This window comes from Bos mutus, chromosome 7, assembly GCF_027580195.1.
Source record: "Bos mutus isolate GX-2022 chromosome 7, NWIPB_WYAK_1.1, whole genome shotgun sequence".
In the NCBI taxonomy this organism is placed as follows: Eukaryota; Metazoa; Chordata; class Mammalia; order Artiodactyla; family Bovidae; genus Bos; species Bos mutus.
This window is the reverse complement of record NC_091623.1, coordinates 66,270,496-66,292,422: the sequence shown is the minus strand read 5'-3', so window position 1 is coordinate 66,292,422 and position 21,927 is coordinate 66,270,496. Positions and strand designations below refer to the sequence as shown.

General features: G+C 37.5%; 1 protein-coding gene and 1 long non-coding RNA gene across 2 annotated transcripts in view; one reads left to right on the top strand and one right to left on the bottom strand.

Annotated features, from left to right (window-relative positions):
- Nucleotides 1–21,927, top strand: part of PRRC1 (proline rich coiled-coil 1) — a 45,113-nt gene that overhangs the window by 15,040 nt on the left and 8,146 nt on the right. Inside the window, exons 5-8 of the mRNA XM_005907539.3 lie at nt 2,350–2,452; nt 4,635–4,798; nt 12,485–12,588; nt 18,219–18,321. Of these exons, the coding sequence (XP_005907601.2) occupies nt 2,350–2,452; nt 4,635–4,798; nt 12,485–12,588; nt 18,219–18,321 (474 nt within the window). The remainder of the gene's footprint in view (nt 1–2,349; nt 2,453–4,634; nt 4,799–12,484; nt 12,589–18,218; nt 18,322–21,927) is intronic.
- Nucleotides 2,461–21,514, bottom strand: LOC138988523 (uncharacterized). The gene is made up of 5 exons (XR_011464794.1): nt 21,060–21,514; nt 17,160–17,254; nt 8,409–8,537; nt 5,248–5,426; nt 2,461–3,740 (listed from the first exon to the last, which is right to left on the bottom strand). It is a non-coding gene; the product is annotated as an uncharacterized lncRNA (long non-coding RNA).

Here is a 21,927-nt window from a genome sequence, read left to right as displayed (position 1 = left end):
TATATCTCTTTAATTAAAAGCAAAGTGGAGTAGGGACATGTGGACACAATTTTGTGTCTTTCGTGTATCTTTACTTAGTGATCATGAACATCTTCCCAGCCATAAAATATTCTTCAGTCTACTTTGCCCAGCATGTTATTCATTGCATTTATTTCCCATGTTTTATTTCACTAACCTGTTATTGGCTTTTTCTGGTTGTAATTCTTATTAATAAAATTATGATGAGCCTCTTGTATGCAAATCTTTGTGTACCTCTGCTTTATCAGAGTTAATTCCTAATAAATGTCAGTGTGAACATTTTAAAAACTACAGATATATATTGCTCTCCAGGTAAATTATAACAGAACACCCCGCTGTAAGATCTTTCACTTGCGAGAAGTGATTATTAATTGAAATATAGTATTTTCTAATTTGATAGGCAAATAATACCTTGTTTAAATTTACATTACTTTGTTACTGAATTTGAGTTTTTTTTAAACTGTGATTTTTGACCATTTGTATTTTTCTTTTGTGAAGTCTGTATTCATATTCTTTGCCCAGTTTTGAATTGGGATTACTTTCTTTAGTGACTTCATAAGAACTCTTAATATTTTATTTTATGCTGTCATACATTGCCATATTCTCCATTTTTATCATACATTTCAACTTTATTATGCTTTATTGACACAAAATCTTCTAAATTTTTGGGAGTCATTTATATGAGTTTTTTTAAATGATAAAAATGACCTTTACCTACTACATTTTGATAATTGTTTTTTTATGATTTCTTTTAATTTTCTTATGGCAGTATTTTTTTTACCATACCATTTGATATAGCTGATACTTTAATATATTATGGAGGTGGAAATCAAACTTACTTTTTTCCCAACCACTTAATCGAGTATTCTAAAATCATATCCCAGTGATTTGATATGTCACCGTCATCTTAGTTACTAAATTGTGTGTGATAATGTCAGTTAGTGGGCTCTGTATTTTATTCCACTGCTCTGCCTGTCCTTGCAGCAGTACCGACTATTTTAATAATTGTAACTGTTTGTTACATTAATATTTATTGAAAGCCTACTCTGTGCTGAGGTGGGGATCGGAGTATCTGTTGAGTCAGATAGAAAGGTGGGTTCTCAGTCTTTGCACTCTTAAAGACAGATCAGCACTTGATTGTATAAGTTTTCTGTTTTTCTCTTCAAAATTTTTCTGTACTGGTATTTTCCATTTATTTTTCTTAACCACTTTCTTAAATGATTCCAAAGTCACTTTGTCAATCAAGTTCCCTTCAGTAGTCTGAGGGTTTGGTTGCAATTTGATTATACGTTAAACATATTTTTTGATTGTTAGGTAGTTAAGCTGATTTACAGCATTTGAGCTTTATGTATTAGAAAGATGGCATTTTTTCTAAGCTTGCTTCTATCACTTTGTGCTTTTTAAACGTTTTCTTTGTGTAGGAACTATCACTTCTTTTTCTTGTTAAGAGCTTGTGTTCGCATGTCAATTACCAGTTGTAATATTTCAGCTGTACAGATTTTGTAAATAACTCTTCTAATGTTCAGCATAAGATGAGTTGACAGTCTTAAATATCAATGTTATGAAGACATTTTTGTTTTGAATCACCTTAGTTTAATGGTAGTTGAGACAGGTGGAATCATGGCCTGTTAACCAGATGCCATCTCAGGAGGCATTGCTCCCTCTAAGTCTGTTTGACTGTGGGAGAAGCATAGATGAAAGGAACTCCTCAGATCTGGTTCTTTCTATCTACTAGTGTGGTTTTAAGAATTCAGAGGAATAGGTCTGACTTTTTTAAAAGTGAGAGTTTGGGAACAAGACAAATAGGAAGTAGGAAAAAAGAAAACTTTCATAGAATATAAAATATTATATATTAAAGTAATAAGTAATTTTTCTGGGAAGTAAAGATAAATTGTTTTTACTATTAGGGAACAAAATATGAGTCTTTGGAGAAACACTTGATTACAGTCTTTATTTGGGACCCTAATGGACAAGTTTTGCCTAGTCTTTTATATAGATAACTAATAATGAAATGAAGTAAAAATATATGTTTACATAGAAATGAAATTAACATATGTGCATACACATATGCTTATATACAATAAACATACTTTCAAGGTCAGTGCTGCTTGAAATGGGGTCTGTTGGTTGCTGTCAATCCACAATGAGATAAAGAGAAGTTGAGAGGAAGTGTTTTGAAATTTCATAGCGATTTGACATTGCCATAACCTTATTTTTCTTACACTTTAGAGAAGCATAGGTCTGCAGTGCATTGGAAAATTAAAGTTTGTTTCACCGTCACAGTGATTTTTGCTTAGAATGTGTATTCACATGTTAATTTGTTCTGTGCAGGGTGTGGCTGGGAACCCTATGGTGAAATCTGTGCTCGATAAAACAAAACATTCGGTAGAAAGCATGATTACAACGCTGGACCCTGGCATGGCTCCGTATATCAGTATGTACTTAAACTAGAGCAGCATCTGCCATGTAAAGTATGTGCTCATGTCAGCCACTGAGTGTAATCTTATAGGTCTTATAATCAGTGGCAATCCTATGTTCTTACGTTGATTGTTAGTCTTAGTGCTTTTAATTCATGTTTTCCTTAGTCATTAAAATTTTTGAAAACGTCACAGCATGAACTTTGCAGGAGTAAAAATTTGAATTATTAGTATACTTGCTGATTTTAATTATAAATATGGTTAGTGTTGCTTTATATGGATTTTACTATCACTATTGACATTTGAAGTGTTGCTTTGTTCATATTTGGCTTTTGACATTTCTTCAGTTATCTACTTTAATTACATGTGGTTATGTGTAACTCAGGAATAAACTTTTTAGAGGCTGTTAATCTGTTTACTAATAATATCTCATTACTGAGGTTTGCTAGGGAAGCTATTTTAATTTTAACCACCTTAGAACCCTCATTACCAAGAATTTTCCAGATGGTTAATGTACATATCCAATAAGTGAAATAACATAATCTCTCAGCAGGATTTATGACCAATTATTAGTAAATCTATTGAAGATAATAATTCAGTGGCCAAAGCTGTGCACCAGGTACTTGAACAGAGATTTTTCAGTAGCAATAAAAAGTTAATAACGTTCTCAAGTCTTGAGTCTCTTGATAATTGACTGTCTAGTAAATGTCAAAAGACAAGACCTACTAATGGTAAGTACCATTTATTAAATATGATCTGCCAGATACTAATTCTCATAAGAGATCTGCAAGCTAGGTGTTATTTTCCTCAAGTTTTAGATGAGGAACTTGTGTTCGGAGAAATTTATTATTATTCCCTGTCATACAACTTGGTGGAGCTAACAGCCACTTTGCTTCCCTTTAAGTAGAAAATTGAATCAAAGAATTCAGCTGAATTAGTCTCTGTGTTTCTAATTGTCACGATTTAGAATGGGACCCTACCATATATATTGATTTTATATATTCATAGTAATCAAGTTTGATATAATTTGTAGTATATATATTCTTTTCACAGGATCTTATTTTTAATGAAAAAAAAAGAATTAGCATTTTTGGAGCTCTTGTTGTTTTAATGGGTATTGTGTTAGACCCATTACCTATTTGAAGCATTTACCTTATTAATCCTTAGAGCAAGCTCTGTGAGGTGGCAGGAATTTTTCTATAAGGAAACAAGCTCCGTGACTTCCCCAAGGTAACAGAGCTAGTAAATGATAAAATCGGGACTCAAACCCAAGAGTTTCTTCAGGCCTAGTACTCTGCATGACATCTAGAAAAAGGAAAAAAAAAAAAAGAGAAAGATACAAAATGAAATTTCTATTATTAGCAGATAAAAAGCAGTAAGACTTGAGTGTGAAAAAGCTATTGACAGCAAAAACTAGACCATTTGGATCTAACAAAACTCTAGTGGAACTTAACCATCTTTTTATACAAATATTTTAGAAATCACTATAACAATTTCAAATGTATCAAGAAAGCATAGGAACTATTAGAAATGGATTTTAACACAGTTTAGGTTTCTACATTTTTTTAAATGAGCTGTCTTTATAATCATTAAAAGTGACATGAGTCATCACAAAGTGAACAGCTTTTTGAGCTGAAGCCTAATGGAACAGTACTTTGCTTGGGTCAAGAGCTATATCCCACATGGAGGGGAAAAAAAGACATATTCTTTTTCTTTCCTATGTAACCCATTGCTTTTAGGTTTTGATGACTTAAATTCCAATAAAGATGGGATCTGTGGAACATTATTCCAATCAGGAAAAAGTCCATAATAAAGAGCTCAGATATTTGGAAAATACTTTAAACTGCTCCAAAAGACACTTACTAAGGAACAGCATAGTGTTGTTTCAAGAGCAAAATGTTTCACAGCTTTTTTGAGAAATCTCGGAACAAGATGTTAGATGACAGGGTGAAGTGTGTGTGCTTACTTCACATGGTAGAGTCAAAATGTACAGGCCTAGGGTGGAGTCCTGATATCATTGCTAAGTAGCTATGTTACCTTGGGCAAGACCTTGTTGGCCTCAGTTTCTCAGCCAATTAAAAGGTTAATCTATATCTTACGTCGTTTTGCCAGGTTGGTACTAATTATGTCATAAAATGTTAGTGCATGTAGTAATTACGAGAATTTCATTAATTTGAATTTTTCTTCTGGTCTTTTTAGAATCTGGAGGTGAACTGGATATTGTAGTGACCTCGAATAAAGAAGTAAAAGTTGCTGCCGTCCGAGACGCCTTCCAGGAGGTCTTCGGCCTCGCTGTGGTTCTAGGGGAAGCCGGGCAGTCCAACATTGCCCCACAGCCAGTGGGCTACGCAGCAGGATTAAAAGTGAGTAATAGAGCATCTGTTTAGGATATGGAAACTGCTGGCTTATTTTTTCATAATTCTGATGATAATTCTGTGGTCTCTGTGGAGTTGTTGGGTTTTTACGTACTGAAATACTGATTTGGTTTTTAATTGGACAACTCTCTAGTGTTACAACGATAGTGGAATTTTAAAGAAACCTAAAAATATGTTTTGATTATTGGGAGCAGGGTTTTAAATTTATCTGGCGAGTCCCCCTTTTCTCTTGTACTTGGTAAGAGGAACTCAGCCACTTACCGAAAAATCTTTCTTAGCTTGCTTACTTTGAGTCTTCTCTTCCTTTGTCCTTTTAACTGATTTACCTTAGAGACCCAACTACCTGGCAAGTTATAGGCACAATGCCTGTGTATAACCAGAGTGTGCCAGGGTCTCACCAGCATGTAGAAACCTATTAAATCTTATAACGCACTCACCAAAAGTAAGACACTGCTGTACTTTTTGGTAAATGAAGATGACCTTGTGATTGCGTCTGCAGGTGTCTATAATCCTTACATAATAGTGGCAGATGATAGAATGGCTTATTTTGAAGACAGATTTCATACACTTGCATACTCACACCTCCACTTGAATCGCACATACTTGGTCTTCTGGCCTATAATCATTAAAAACAAACAAACAAAAAACTGTCGGTTATCCAAACCAATCCTATTACCATACTAGACGTAGTCCCCTTTAGCCTTCTAGGTGCTAAGTTTGGAGAGTTCTGCCCTCCCTCTCATACATGTTTTATCATCACCATCAGTATACAGACATGCAAGAACAAGTGAAAAATTCATCAGCGTACAAACACTGCTCCCACCTTAAAAAGAAAAACCAAAGAAAACCTTAGTTTTTTTACCCCTGTTTCCCCATCACCTCCTACCTTAGCTTTTTGCTTCATTTTGCAGCAAAACTTCCAGAGTTACCAACACTTTTATCTCTAGTTCTTTGCTTCATATTGTCTTAACAGTCCCTTCAGTCAGGGTGTCACCTCCCACCACTCCACTGAGGATGTGCTCTCAAGGTCACCAGTGTAGTTCCATCTTCTTTGCTCTAGCATGGGCTTTAAGACTCCTCCGTAATGTCTTTATGCTCATGGATGCCACGCTTGGTTTCCTCCCTGCCTCTCTAGTTCCTTTCTGCTTTCTTTGTCGGTGCCTCCTTTTCTCCGCAGCCTCTTGATGATCTCTGTCCCCTCTTCTGTGTTCACTGTCCTGATGATCTCATCCAGTCCCATGGCTTTGAATAGCCGCTGTGTGCTGACAGATTTGAGTTTATGTCTCCAGCATAGACCTCTCATGTAAACTAGGTTTATATAAAAGTTGCCTTTTTGACACCTTCACCTGAATGTCTCAATACATCTAGTCCTCAACTACTTTTCTTTCCTTCTGATCTGTTTCCCCAAGATTTCTCCATCTCAGTTGATGACATCTGTGTCCTTCCATTTTCTCAGGTGAGAAACCTGGAGTCATCCTTGACTTCTCTCCTTACTCATGTCCAACTCATCAAGAAATCTTGTTCACTATACGTTCAAAATACATCCAGCATCTGACTGCTTGTCAGTGTCTTCATTGCCCCCACCCTGGGTAAAGCCATCACAAGGTCTTGCTGAAATCTTGCATTCACCTTCTAACAGGTCGTCAGTTTCTACCCTTGTAGCCCTGTAGGTTATCTTCAACAGAGGAGCCAGGATAATTCTTTCAGCACACTAGGTCAACTTTTCAGAACTTTGTTTCCCATAGTATAAAAATCCAGATTTCTTACTGTGCTTTCCACAGCACCATATGACCTGGCTGAATTGGCCTTTTTTTTTTTTTTTTTTTTAATTCCTGATTGAAGTATAGTTGATTTTCATTGTTCCTGGTGTATAGCAAAATAATTCAGTTATACCATATATATGTGTGTGTGTATTCTCTTTTAGATTCTTTTCCATTATAGGTTATTAGAAGATATTGAGTATAGTTCCCTGTGCTATACAGTAGGTTCTTATTATTTGTTTTGTATATATATAGTGTGTATCTGCTAATCCCAAAATGAAAGTGAAAGTGAAGTCAGTTGTGTCTAACTCTTTGTGACCCCATGGACTGTAGCCTACCAGGCTCCTCAGTCCATGGGATTTTCCAGGCAAGAGTACTGGAGTGGGCTGCCATTTCTTTCTCCAAGGGATCTTCCCAATCCAGGGATCAAACCTGGGTCTCCTGCATTGCATACAGACACTTCACCATCTGAGCCACCAGGGAAGCCTAATCCCAAACTCCTAATTTATTCTGCATCCCCTTTCTTCTTTGGTAACCATAAGTTTGTTTTCTGTATCTGTGAATCTGTTTCTGTTTTGTAAATAAGTTCATTTGTACTTTTTTTTTTAATTTCACATAAGCAATATCATGTTTGTCTTTCTCTGATTTACTTCACTTCATGTCATAATCTTTTAGGTCTGTCATTTTGCTGCAAATGGCAGTGCCACATCTTATTTATCCATTCATCTATTGATGAACATTGGGGTGTATGTATCTTTTCAAGATAGAGTGTTTTTGTCTTTTCCAGATATATGCCCAGGAGTGGGGTTGCTGAATCATATGGTAATGCTGTTTGTAAGTTTTTTAGGAAGCCTCCCTACTATTCTGACAGTGGCAACACCAGTGGCCTTCTGTTGTTCCTCTGGCTTCGTCTCTAGTCTTCCCCCTTGCTCCCTCCATGCCAGCTGTATTGGCCTCCTTGCAGGTCTTATCCTTGTCTAACAGGCTGCTCTCTTGCAGCCTTTCCACTAGCTCTCTGTGAGACACTTTTCTCACATACCTACTTGGTTGGCTCCCTAACCTCCTTCTAGTCCTCAAGTCTTCCCTGTGCAGCGAGGCCTGTCCTGACTGCCTGGTTTAGTACTGCAGGCTGCTGCCACTGATCCTGCACTCCTGATCCCTCTGACCCTCCTTTTTGTTTTTCCTCCTATAGCATTCAGCATTTTCTGATCTACTATATAATTTATATTATTTTTTTTATTTTTAATGCTTTTTTCCCACTAGAATTTAAGGTCTACAGGAGCATAGATCTTTGTTTTATTTACAGATATGAACTCTTAGAATACTGCCTTGTTTTTTGTTTTTTTAAATGAATATCTAGCAGCCTTATTGAGGTAATTTGGTATCAAGCCACAAACAGTACAATTGAAAGTGCTAGGGTAAACTTTTAAAAGTAATTTTCTCAACTAAACAGTCTAATGCAAAAGACGTTTTCACTCTGGGAGCTGTTTCAAACTTTGGGGTAAACAAACCTTACCAGAACAGATATTTCCCTTAAGAGAGCTCTAGCTGCCCGTCTGCTGCCATGCTGTGATAGTGCCTTTGCCATCAGACAGCACACTGTCTTCACACTTGTCTCTGTGCGCTTCTGGTGAGACACAAAGACTCTGCAAGGTCGAGGTAGACCCAGAGAGTTTTTAGGAACTCAGCTTCTCCTTCCTCAGTTTCCACATGTGTTCTTTCCTAAAATGTTCTGACTGAATACGTACTTGTAATGGAATCACCTTTCTCATCTCCTCTTTATAAGCTCTGCCCTCTCCCAGTAGAAAATAAAGACATATCTCATGTCCCCAGATTACCTCAGAACATTAAATCCTCCCGAGTGTCATCCAAAGGGACAATTCCAAATAACGTTTTGGATGTTATGGACGCAAATGACACAGTGACTCAGTAAAATCTTCTGGCAAGTCATGTGGTTTCTGATTGTTCTGGAAAAAAACAGAAAAAGGACCAGATAAAGTTGTCAGCTGATAAGTCGTTAATACTTTCTAATGATAGATCACTACATGATTTTTGGAATGTAACTCAGAATTTCATGGTTTTTAAGGCTTGAGTCTTCAATATTTTGTTGTGCTAAATATCATTACATCAAAGATATTTCAGATAACTAGATACTGAACTTGAAAGGCTGATGGAGATTTTTTTCTGTAAAAACCTAATTTTATGAACATAGTTTAGTTTATGTTGTGATTTTGCTATTATTTGACAGATTTGTTTTAGTATTGGTTTTTGCCCTTCAAATTTAGACATCGTTTCCTTTTCCACAGTCTTTAATACAAGCTTCAAATTCATTGAAACTGATATAAATATCAAACTAATTTGTAATTTTATCAGTTGTTTATTTTGGGTACACTAGAGGGAGCTAATGAGAAGAAAATAAAGCAGAGTATTAAAATTTCAAACCAGATTTTTTTCTATCCATCTGCTTCTATTTGAAGTGAATGGTTTTTTGAACTAAACCTACGTTTTCCTTTATGCATATGAAATTGTTTCAGTTCAGTTCAGTTGCTCAGTCGTGTCTGACTGTGACCCCATGGACTGCAGCATGCCAGGCCTGCCTGTCCATCACCAACTCCCAGAGCCTGCTCACACTCATGTCCGTTGAGTAGATGATGCCATCCAACTATCTCATCCTCTGTCATCCCCTTCTCCTCCTGCCTTCAATCCTTGCCATCATCAGGGTCTTTTCAAATGAGTCAGTTTGCATCAGGTGGCCAAAATATTGGCATTTCAGCTTCAGCATCAGTCCTTTCAATGAATATTCAGGACTGATTTCCTTTAGGATGGTCCGGTTAGATCTCCTTGCAGTCCAAGGGACTCTCAAGAGTCTTCTCCAACACCACAGTTCAAAAGCATCAATTCTTCGGCACTCAGCTTTTTATAGTCCAACTCTCACATCCATAGATGACTATTGGATAAACCATAGCTTTGACTAGGCAGACCTTTGTTGGCAAAGTAATGTCTCTGCTTTTTAATATGTTGTCTAGGTTGGTCATAACATTTCTTCCAAGGAGCAAGCATCTTTAAATTTCATGGCTGGAGTCACCATCTGCAGTGATTTTGGAGCCCAAAAAATAAAGTCTGACACTGTTTCCATTGTTTCCCCATCTATTTGCCATAAAGTGATGGGACCAGGTGCCATGATCTTAGTTTTCTGAATGCTGAGTTTTTAGCCAACTTTTTCAGTCTCCTCTTTCACTTTCATCAAGAGGCTCTTTAGTTCTTCGCTTTCTGCCATAAGGGTGGTGTCATCTGTATATCTGAGGTTATTGATATTTCTCCCAGCAATCTTGATTCTAGCTTGTGCTTCATCCAGCCTGGAATTTCACGTGATGTACTCTGCATATAAGTTAAATAAGCAGGGTGACAATACACAGCCTGCCAGTTCTAACTGTTGCTTCCTGACCTGTGTACAGATTTCTTAGGAGGCAGATCAGGTGGTCTGGTATTCCCATCTCTTGAAGACTTTTCCACAGTTTATTGTGATCCACACAGTCAAAGGCTGTGGCATAGTCAGTAAAGCAGAAGTAGATGTTGTTCTGGAACTCTCTTGATTTTTTGATGTAAGGAAATTAATCAGCCATAATTAAAGTTAGGAAGCTCCCAAGACTTCTTTAATGCTAAGTATTACTTTTACTGAAAAACCAAGTATATTTATGACGACTGTCTTATAGGTTATATTCAACAGACATGTTGTTACTATCCATTAGAAATTATGAAGAAGTGTGGAATCCAAGTTGCTTAGTTTAAGCTCTCAGAGCACAGTGTAACCTCTAGAGGCCTTTCTGCATCTTATTTCAGTTCTGAGATAATTACTTCAAATTAACCAAGCCTTTAAACTACCTAGTTTTTTATTCTCCTTCACTGCTAAGTTCCCTGGTAGCTCAGACAGTAAAGCATCTGCCTACAATGTGGGAGACCAAGTTCGATCCCTGGGTCAGAAAGATCCTCTGGAGAAGGAGGTGGCAACCCACTCTAGTACTCTTGCCTGGAAAATCCCATGGATGGAGGAGCCTGGTAGGCTATAGTCCATGGGCTCACAAAGAGTCGGACATGAGTGAGTGACTTCACTTTCACTGCTGAAAAATAAAATTAAAATTCCCTTTTCAAAACATGGGACTAATATTAAAGTGTCTCTACTTGTGACTCTAAAAGATGTGCATTTAAGTAAATGCTGTGGTCAGAGGAGGAGAGAGGCTGATTTACCTGCTCTGCATATTCTGGATTCCATGAATAAAAACAAGAAGTAAACTTGTCTTCCCAACTCACCATCCTATCTTTCATAGGTGCTAATTCAGTTCAGGTAAATATTTTGTGAACCTTATGCAGTATAAGCCCTGTGCTATAGGGTAGTTAAAAATGAACTGACTGAGTTTCTGTTTCCTGGGAGCATGAAATCTAGGACTATTTTTTAATGGTACATAGTTGAGATACCATCTTTAAAAAGTTGCGAATGAATCTCTATAAACAGCCCACTAATCCCTGTATAGCTTTTACTGAATTAACATTTATTTAAACATTTTTAGAATAAAAATTAGCCATAACTACCTTTTGGGAGGAGTGAATTAGGCAGATGTACTTTATCCCATACAAAGAATTAAGTTCATCTTAGCTGTTATATTTTCTTCCAAATTCAGTAGTGATCTCCACATTCAATTTGGTGATGCCTAACGTTAGCGCTGTAGGCCTTTAGAAGCCCTTGATGTTTCTCTTGTTCACTTTTTCATGTTGTAAGTTCTTACTGAGTACCTGTTAAGTTAGATGTTGTGCTAGGTAGCCGAGATACAAGAGTAAGCAGAAATACAGCTTGATTCCATTGTAGTTTAAATCACATCTTCTTTCATCTTTCATGTTTAGTAACTAATGACAAGTTGGTTTACATGTTCTCACTTCTTTTTTTTTATTTGTCTCTGAAATAAATTCTATTGTTTCTAAAAGTGCCCTGGCTTTCTTAATTTTTGTTTTTGAAGAATTGACCTCATAATCTCATTCACTGCTTAGTGCTGCTGTTCATGATAAAAATAGGTGTATTATCCATGACTAGTTTTACTCAGAAGTGTTTTATGTAGCTTTTTGAACTCATTCTCATATCATTTCTGAGTACTTGTATGAAGCGATTAAAATGAAAGTAGTAAATGGCAGCCTTGTCCTTGCTAATCCAGCTTTTAGTTTCCTACTATAGATATATATTTCATTCATGATTTTTGAGTTATCTGTATAGTATTCTCAGCCCCTCGGTTTTATTTCATAAATGGCAATTATTTTCTTGATTAAGCTTTGGTGTAATGAATACACTTCAGTTAAAAAAACTGTCATTTTGGTGCATATTTTAAAAGTGAAGTCGCTTATTTGTGTCCGACTCTTTGCAACCCCATGGACTGTAGCCTACCACGCTCCTCCATCCATGGCCATATATATAAAAGGACTCAGAAGAGAAAAAAACATATTTACTATTGATAAGATTGCTTACCTAGAAAAATTTGAGAGAATCAACCAAAGAACTACTAGGATTGAAACATTTAAGATGGCCTCTTGCCAGAGGCCATTAAAAACATTAAAAACACCTAGTTTTCTTATATTAGTAATAACCAATTAGACCATGGAATATAAAATTATTCATTCCACAATAGCAACCAAAATAATAATGCATATAGGAATAACTTGGAGGATGTGTTGCAGACTATCAGTACTAAGGGGAATATGAGCGAGCCTCTTCACTATTTACTCTCTGTTGTTCTGTATGTTTTCATGTTTATAATGAGTATATATGTATTTGGGTATAAATGTGTACACATATTACTTATATAATCATCAATTAGCATATTTAATACTGATTAACTTGAAATAGTTTCTAATATACGCTGTTTCTATTCAGGGTGCCCAGGAACGGATAGATAGTTTGCGTCGAACTGGAGTGATTCATGAAAAACAGACTGCTGTGTCAGTAGAAAACTTCATAGCAGAATTGCTTCCTGACAAGTAAGAGGCTTTTTTTTTTTAAAAAGCATAGTTATAATTGTTTTTTTCTTATAAAGAGAACTTTCATGACAAGATCTTTTCATCTTTTAGCAGCTTTCAAATATGCAAAATTCATGATTAATCCCACGCTGTACATTACATCTTCATGACTTATTTTATACCTGGAACTTTGTACCTTTTAATCCCCTTCATCCATTTTACCCTGTCTCCCACTCCTGCCTCTGCATCCACCAGTCTGTCCTTTGTATCTGTGAATTTACTTCCCCACCTCCACAGGTAAGGGAGAGCCTATGGTATTTATCTTTCTCTGACTTACTTTAATTCCCTTAATTCCATCCATATTATTGCAAATGGCAGGGTTTTCCTTCCTTTTTAATGGAATAAGATACTATTTTATATCCACATGCATATAAATATATATACCACACCACATGTATATATATATATGTGTGTGTGTGTTTGAATGTGTATACATAAATCACATTTTGTTTTTCATGGACACACACTTAGGTTGCTGCCATGCCTCGGTGGTTGGAAATAATGCTGCCATGCTTCGGTCTTAGTAGATTGTGTGTGTTTTTAGGAATTTATGCATTTCTTCTAGGTTGTCCAGTTTGTTGGACAACAGACTGTTGTTTGTTTATAATGGGTTCAGTGAGGGGCTTATTATATTTCCCTTAGGAGCAAAAATAGAATTGCTCACACTGAATGTCTAGTAAAAAATGTATCTTACTTTAGAATCAGACAGAAAATATGTTATGGCCTAGCTATATCATCTCATTAGTTATGTGACCTGTGTAGCACATTTCTACTCTTATTTTCTCCTTTTTAATTATAAAATTTACATTGTGTTGCCTGAATTCTAAGACTGTGTTAATTATCAATTAAATAAGATAGAATGGTGTAGCTTTGACTTGGATGCTGACTTCCATAACAAACAGCTATCATCTTGCATAGCTGTTCAGAGTAATGGGAGGTCTGGCAGGATGGCCTGGAGGCAGTCACCAGGTTTGAGTTCTGTTGAGCACTGCCTCTCATCTATGTAGGTTGGGAAAAAACCTCTAACAGCATAATTTGTCATTGTTTTTGAGGGCATTAAACTTTTAATGGATGGATTTTTTGATCAGAGAATTTTTTTAATTTGCAGAATTGTCTTATATTAAAATAACTTCCAACTGTTGAGAGCTACCTTCTTCCTATTTACCGTGTGATTTTGTTGCTTTTGGGCTTCCCTTGTGGCTCAGCTAGTAAAGAATCAGCCTGAAATGTGGAAGACCTGGGTTGTATCCCTGAGTTGGGAAGATCCCCTGGAGAAGGGAACGGCTACCCCCTCCAGTATTCTGGCTTGGTGCAGTCCACGGGGTCGCAAAGAGTTGGACATGACTGAGCGACTTTGACTCATGTAATTTTTGTTTTAGTATTGAGTAACACTGTGCTTAGTACTTTGTAGCTATAGTGTACAAAATGTACTCCAACTTTGAGGGTCTATTATAGACCAGGTGGGAGAGAAAATGTATACACAGATAGACAGTTTTAAGTGACTCTGTAAGTGTGTAAATCTTTACTTATAGGAAATGTTACATACATGTTCACTGGAAATAATTTGATGTGGAATAGTGTCAGATAAGGAGAAGGCATTGGCACCCCACTCCAGTACTCTTGCCTGGAAAATCCCATGGATGGAGGAGCCTGGTAGGCTGCAGTCCTTGGTGTCGCTAAGAGTCGGGGATGACTGAGAGACTTCATTTTCACTTTTCACTTTCATGCATTGGAGAAGGAAATGGCAACCCACTCCAGTATTCTTGCCTGGAGAATCCCAGGGACAGAGGAGCCTAGTGGGCTGCCATCTATGGGGTCGCACAGAGTCGGACACGACTGAAGCGACTTAGCAGTAGCAGCAGCAGTGTCAGATAAGAGTCATGAATGGTTAGTACTTGAACTGAAGTTTGAAGAGTAGTTAAAATTTGGATAAGTGAAAAAGAATAGGTAGGACAGGCTATGTGGAAGAAGAGTGTAAAGATGATTAAGACACATTTAGATGTCAGAGATTATATCAGCTTGGCTAAACATTGTTGGATAGAAAGTCAGGTGTAGTCTGGGGACAGACTGAGGAGCTTTGAATATTCAGTTGGGAAGTTTGAACTTTCTGTATAAGCACGAAGCAACAATCCACTGATCATTATTATTTCATTTTTTCCCCTCGATTAACCTTTTAATATTGATGTAAGGGTTACCTTAGAGATTCCATCATGCCTTTTCCATGTATTACATTATAGTACAAATTATGACTGTTGATAATACAATTTACCCCCTACATCTTGTGCAGTATTGTAAGTTATCTTAATTGTGCATATATTTTAAACTCAAGATATTGTTAGTATTCTGTGCATTCTGTTCACTTACATTGATTCTTTGAAGACCGTCCTTCATTTTTGGTTTTAAGTCTGGGATCATTCTCACTTTGCCTAAAAACATTCTTTGTACTGCATTAGACTTCAGCCATGAGTTCTCTTAGCTTTGGTCCGAAAATGCCTTTGCGTACCTTTGTTTCCGTAGGGTGTTTTCTCTGAAGATCGGCAGATTTCTTATGTAATACTTTAAAGATGCCATTGCACTGTTTTCTGGCTCCCATCATTTCCGCTGCATCAGCTGTCCAGCTTGCTGTTTCTGTGAAGGGAATGTGATGTTCTGCTGCTTTTACGGTTTTGTTCGTCACTATGGTTTGCAGTTTTACTATAGTTCGTATAGGTGTGCTGTGTTGCTTATGTGTTAAACTTCTCTGGATTCACCAAGCTTGATTCTTTCTGTCTTTCACTAGATTTATGTCTTTTGTCCGTTCTGGAAAGTTCTTAGCCACTTTACCTTCAGAATTGGCTTCTGGCCCTTTTCTCTGTCTAGGACTCCAGTGACACATTGTTCACCTTCTGACTGTACTCTGCATGTCTCAGGTGGTCAGGCCCCACTTCCCTCTACTTGCTCCCTCTAGTTTTCCTCTGTATTCTTTAGTTTGAGTATCTTCTATTTACCTGTCTGCTGCTGTGTAGCCCATACACTGTTTTTGTTTTTTGTTTTTTTAAAATAGATTCAATTTATCTATTAAATATCTATATCTTTTCTTCTACCTTTACCACTGTTTTCTTTAGTATGAGTCATTAAAGATCCTTGTCTACTGAATCCAGTGTATGGGCCTCATTTAGCCTCCTTTTGGTGTAACGATAAGGCGCTGTCTTTGTCGATGCCTCACTTCACAGTCTTTTAAAGCCAGGTATCGTTTATAAGAAACTCGAGAGTCTTCAGGTAATCCTGAGAAGGTTCACTGTTTGCTGCAGTGAACAGTAGTGAGGTGTGTGAAAGGGGTGGTTTGGTGCACTGCAGTCACGACTGACCTGAGCCCAGACTGGGTAGTGCTCAGCACCAGCTGAAGGTCTTAAAGGGTACCTTTATAAAGTTGTCTCTGTCGAGAACATTACTCTATTTTATCTTCCTTGCTCCTACAGCTCTTGGATACCTTGGGTTATAATTTATAATCTCATCCAGCTTTTCATTGGTCCGCTATCAACTGCACCATCATACCTAGACATAATATTTTTTCCTGCCAAACAATGCTTTTTTGAGCAGAAGAGTAGCAAATAAGTAGTATTAGGAAGTCTGTTGATGGTTTCCAGTATGGTCAAGAATGAGAGAGGATGGAAAGGTTGTGATATTAAGATACAGAAGGGGGATAGAGGAAGAACATGAGAGCAAACAGCAAATCTACAACCCAAAACACTTGATAGTCTGCTTTGGCTACTAACCTTTGTGATGTTCCCATAGGAAATAAATGCACAGAAGATAGAGAAATGCATGCTTATAACTAAGGCAAGAAAAGACCAATGTTGTGTGGCCCCTACAGAGCAGAGCCAGTAAAGACCTAGCTATCTGTGATGACCTTTGCATCAGTTCATGCTCCATGAGGAAAATTAGCATCTTGTGTACCAAAATGGAAAAATACCTATGTAAGCATGAACTGTCCTTATTCTGAAATTAACCTATCAAGTTTAAAAGTATTGGGTTATGTGTAAAGTGGATTAAAATGTCCTTTTGGGAAGTAATCGGTGATGGTAGATAGTCTTTCTTCGGTAAAATACAAACTGGCATACCTGTATCAGCTCCTCAGGTTCTATTTCGATTTTTTCCTGCTACATAAAATCCAAAGTCTTGGAACGACCATTCTTCTTAAGTCCAGGTGACTTCCTTATGGGATTTGGCCAAGTCTGCCTTATTTCACCAGCCACAAGGAGAGGGTGAGGAGGAGGAGAGAGTTCTTTGGTGACTGTCCTTGAGTATGAGCAGTGGCGACCGCTACTCTTTCTCCCCTGGGTGGAGAGTGGAAGTTGGGTAGAAGGACAGGAGGGTGGAGGCAGAAGGCAAAGTTACTCGGCCAGCAGCACCCGTGAGAGGTACTGAAGAGGTCTCCGTGATCCTGACAGTGATGGCACTTTGGATTTGAGCTGGGGGAGAATGGGATGCTCAGGCTGACACATGGGGGCATGAGAGCAGTGTGGACACGGGGAGTTCCAGTGTGTGCTCACCCGCATTGTGTGAAGACTGTTGTACCTTCTGGGACGCCGCTTTCCAGGAAGTCCGTGCCGTGCCTGGGAGCTGAGTCACTGCAGTCCTCTGCTATCTGCACGATACACAATTGTGTAAAATAAAATACTGAGTCATATCCCAAATAAAATAATGATTCATATACCAAATGAAATACTTAAATAACGATTCATATAAGATCACTTATTTAAGGCTCTCAATTTGAAGCAAAGTTTTGGAATGTGAATACTGTAGACATAATGAACTGCCATTTTACCATTCAAGCAAAGTTGTTATTCTGTTTACTGTTCTGTTGTTTCTTTGAATATGTTAAAAAAAGTTTCCTAATCTGTATTATATTTCATAGCACTTTAATCTGCATATGTTTAAATTTTCTTGCTCTGTATCTTCTCATTTAAAACCATGATTTCCTGCTTCTGGTTAATTAAAATGCTGATGATGTACTGATAACCTCACCTAAGTCAGTTTTAAAATTTATCACTTCTTAATGTGTATCTTAAAATGGAAGAAATTTTTCTTGATTTCGTGAAGCTGTCCTCAAAGTCTGATTCACTGTGAACAATTCAGAAATTGTGATTAGAAACATTTATCAGGAATGAGGAGAGGATTTTTTTTTTCCTGAATGAGCTTATTTTTAGGTCAGCTAGTAATTTTGCAACTTGGCTATATACTAATCATAGAGTTGGTAGTATAAAATTTCCCATATGTTAGCAAATGATGTTTTTAATTATGATAAGCTATTTGAATTTTCAGATGAATAAATATATCTGTTGCATATTTGAATACCTCTAATTGCCGTTCTTCTCCCCAAATCTTAGCAAGAAAAGGAATTTTCCATGATGCGTGGTTTTCAATTATTTTTGTTGTTCTTCCCCATTTTTTCCCCTGTTGAAATTAAGCCAACAGGGCAGTTATATATGTTTTTTTATGATTTATCTTTTAATCAGTCTGCTAGCGTTTTATCCGAAGGACAGTACTTTATCAATTCATAGAACTTACTTAGCACATACACAACTTGAAACTCACACATTCTGTTGCAGATGGTTTGACATTGGCTGTCTGATAGTTGAAGACCCTGTGCATGGCATTCATCTGGAAGCATTTACACAAGCCACACCAGTACCCTTGGAGTTTGTACAACAGGTTAGTTTTATCCTTTTTCATTATGCTCCAGAAAGGCTTCAAATACTGTTCTCAAAATAAGATTTTTATTGAAAATATGGTATAGTCTTGATTTTTCTTCCCTCTTTTTCCTTTTAATTTTTTCTCTTTTTCAATTTTCTGTCCCTTCCACGTTGTTTCAGTACCTCCCTACTTTTATTTTCCAGTGGTCTTTGCAAAGGTAAATCTATTACATGGTTAGTTGCTCTTTTCTTCATTGTTTTGCTTGTTTGTTTTTATGATTGTGTTCATTACCTTTGGATTAGAAAAAAATTTACCTATTCTGATTTTATGTTAACCTTTCATATATTGTCTCATTTATCTCACATTTTCATTTTTCCTGGTTACTCTAGTTCCTTTTTCTTTGTCCTCATCTTCCTCTTTAATTTGTTCATCGTTAAAAACATGTGGAAACATACTTAGAAGCAAGTTTACAAACCTTGGATGAAAGGCAAAAGTCTTTTCACTTTGCTGAAAAATGTTTACTTATCCACACAGTTTCCAGAAGAATGTAAGCATTAATCTATAATGAGTTTCATTCCTTCCACATTTTTGTTACTTTTAATCCTTTCTTGAACAAAATGGAATATAAGAGTTTATTTACATTGGACTCTTTATACTCATAAATATCATTTCAAAACTCTCAAAAGTTATTTGGGACCTTAGGTTTTTGAGAATTCTCTTGGGATTCTCCCCCAAGAGAAAGTATGTATGATGTATGCACTCACATATAAATTTGGCTTATGTGTTTATGAAGCCTCTTAAAGCAACCTGTGACCTTCTTAGGGGTTTACATTTTAGATGGAGAATAAGAATTGATGCTTAAAGTTTTGATTCCACAATACCATACCACTGATATCATAATTTTTACCACAGTTTCTTTACACAGTAATGTTAAATTCACTCCAGTATGAGGGTGGTTAAAAGATTGTAAACAAATGCTATGCCTACTGCTATACCACTAATTCAGAAAAATTACATACTGTTGTTAATTTTCTAGGAAAATATTCTTGAATTAACAATGGCAGTTTATAACCATTAGGTTGAACCATACAGAATTGCCTTTTGAAGTTAAAAAAACAGCCACATTTTGGCAGTTTGATGTGATTTAACTTAACTATCTTAGTAAAGTCTTTTAATGCAAGAATTTCACCTAGCTCCCCGAAAATTGAGTTCTAAGATTAGCCTAGCAGGCTACGGTTTATGGCATGTCACAGAGTCAGACACGACTGAAGCAACTTAGCGCACACACACGCACAGTGGTGTTATAACGAGGTGTAAAGGATATTCAGAGAATAGATGACTGATGCGTCTAATGCATAGACGTAGAAGTTTTCCATTTTATTCTGTGAGTCTGGCTTGTAACCTAACCTAAAACAGTAATACAGTATCACTTAAGAACTAATTGGTAAATTAATAAAATTTAGAAATAGAACAGTAAAAAGGGTTCTGAAACCAATTCCTCTGTGTGTGTGTGTGTGTGAGGAGATGAGGTAGTTCTTCCCACACCTCCAATCTGTTACCCAATACCTGCTGGATATCCTATAATTCAACCCAGTTCTGACACTTTCTACCTATAAAGAGTGTTGGATCCCACAGATTAAGGGGTCAGTATAAGTCCAGATTGCTACATGAACTTCTGACTGAGGAAGGAAGGAAATCAGATTCTCATAAGTGGTATCATATGATCTCACTTACATGTTAAAAAAAAAGAAAGAAAAAGATATAAATGAACTTATTTAGAAAACAGAAATAGACTCACAGACATGAAAAATAAACTTATGGTTGCCAAAGGGGAAGGAGTTGGGGGGAGGGATAGATGAGTTTGGGGTGAATAGCTGTACACGACTATGTATAAAATAGATAACAACATAGACTGTATAGTACAGGAAACCACTCAGTATCTTGTAGTAACCTATAGTGAAAACGAATCTGGAATATAACAGATATATACATACATACGTATAATTGGACTAGTTCGCTATATATCTGAAACTAATACAGCATTGCAAATCAACACCACCTCAATTAGAAAGCAAGCAGGAGTGCTTTCAGAAGTAAGGTATGGCTTCACCCTTTCAGGCATGTGGTATAATGGAGCAACAGACAGTATCATGTTTTGCTGAGTCTTTTTTTTTTCCCCCTTTTTTCCTTCATTCATACTCAAATTTTTCTACCTTTCGAAGTGACTTAGGTTCAGCCCCTGTGCCAGTCTAGATTACAGACAGCAGTACTTAGTCTGGCAAGTGCCTCCCCCTCATCCACTTCTCAAACAAGGTAAGGTTACAAGGGTGCAGAGTGGGTGGCTGTCTTTACCACCAGGCCATATAGCGGCAATCACTGTGAGCCCCAGTTTTGCTCCATGGAGTGAAGGTTCATCACAGGCCCTTAGGAATTGTAACAAAGATTAAGACACGTATTTACAGTTTCTGGCTTAGAAATCATCTCTGTTTCTTGCACTTGCCACTTCGGTCATCTGACTGCTAACTCAGAGGGAGAAAAAGGTTGAGGTGATCTGAGAAAGAAAAAAAAGCTCTCATCCCAGTGTCCTCTGTCCTTGGTGAGAACTGCCTAATCACACTAGCACCATCCGCCACTTCCTCCCTCCCAGAACAACACTGGACTCTACCCTGTGCAGACCCTCCTCTAGCTCTTCTTGTCCTGCAGGCCAGCCTCTCACACCTTTCTCTCCCCATTTAGACAACCACGGTTTCGGTTACCTGTTCAATTCTCTATCAGACTCTCTCTGAAGGGCTGCCTTTACCCACTGGACATTATGGGCTGTAAAAGTATGTTCCTTACTCTGAAGAAATGGAGCTCAGCCATCCAAATTGGTGCCCTGTCTTCTGTTCCGGTTCTCTTACAACACTCTGAGCACTTGCCTCTACCACTGGGTAAGAAAAGCCTGGCCCCGAGTCAGCAAAGTCACCCAGGGCTACCCGATAGCTTGCCACATATGTTCAGGGCCGTCACAACTGGGAATCTGCCACACAGCCATCTGCAGTCTCTGCCTTTTTTTGCTGGCAGACAGAACAGTTCTTACTGGCATTTTGTGCATCAGAGTGTACAAGAAGAGTGTGTCTAGGGTAAGCCAGTCTCACATTGCTGCACTAACCCCATATCCACTTAGCTTCTTAGATGCGGGTGGCTGTCTCAGGAGAGCACAGGGGGATATCTGCCTGTGATTCCATTCACCTTCCAAGCCTGGAAAGGAGTTCTGATGGGCATCAACGTGTCCTACTTTAATGCATCCCTCTAATTCCCACAGGGCTGTGTGTCCCATATGGACATCCCTTTTATAGGCCAGGTTGCCACTGCCCTCCTGCCTAACCATATGGCCAGGCCATTGGCCACTGCCCATGAGTCAGTAAAAGTCAAAGATACAGGATGTTTATCACCATTCAGTCCTTTCATCAGTGCTGGGAAAACAGCATGCATTTCAACCTTAATGAGCCAACTGATTTATTTTTAACTTCCTCACTCAGAGTGGTGGACTTCCAAATAGTATGTTATCTATTCACCCTGGAAGTACTACCCATAATCCCAGTAGCTCTTGGTTGTTCACTTTAGAGCTGTTCATTGCGTGCT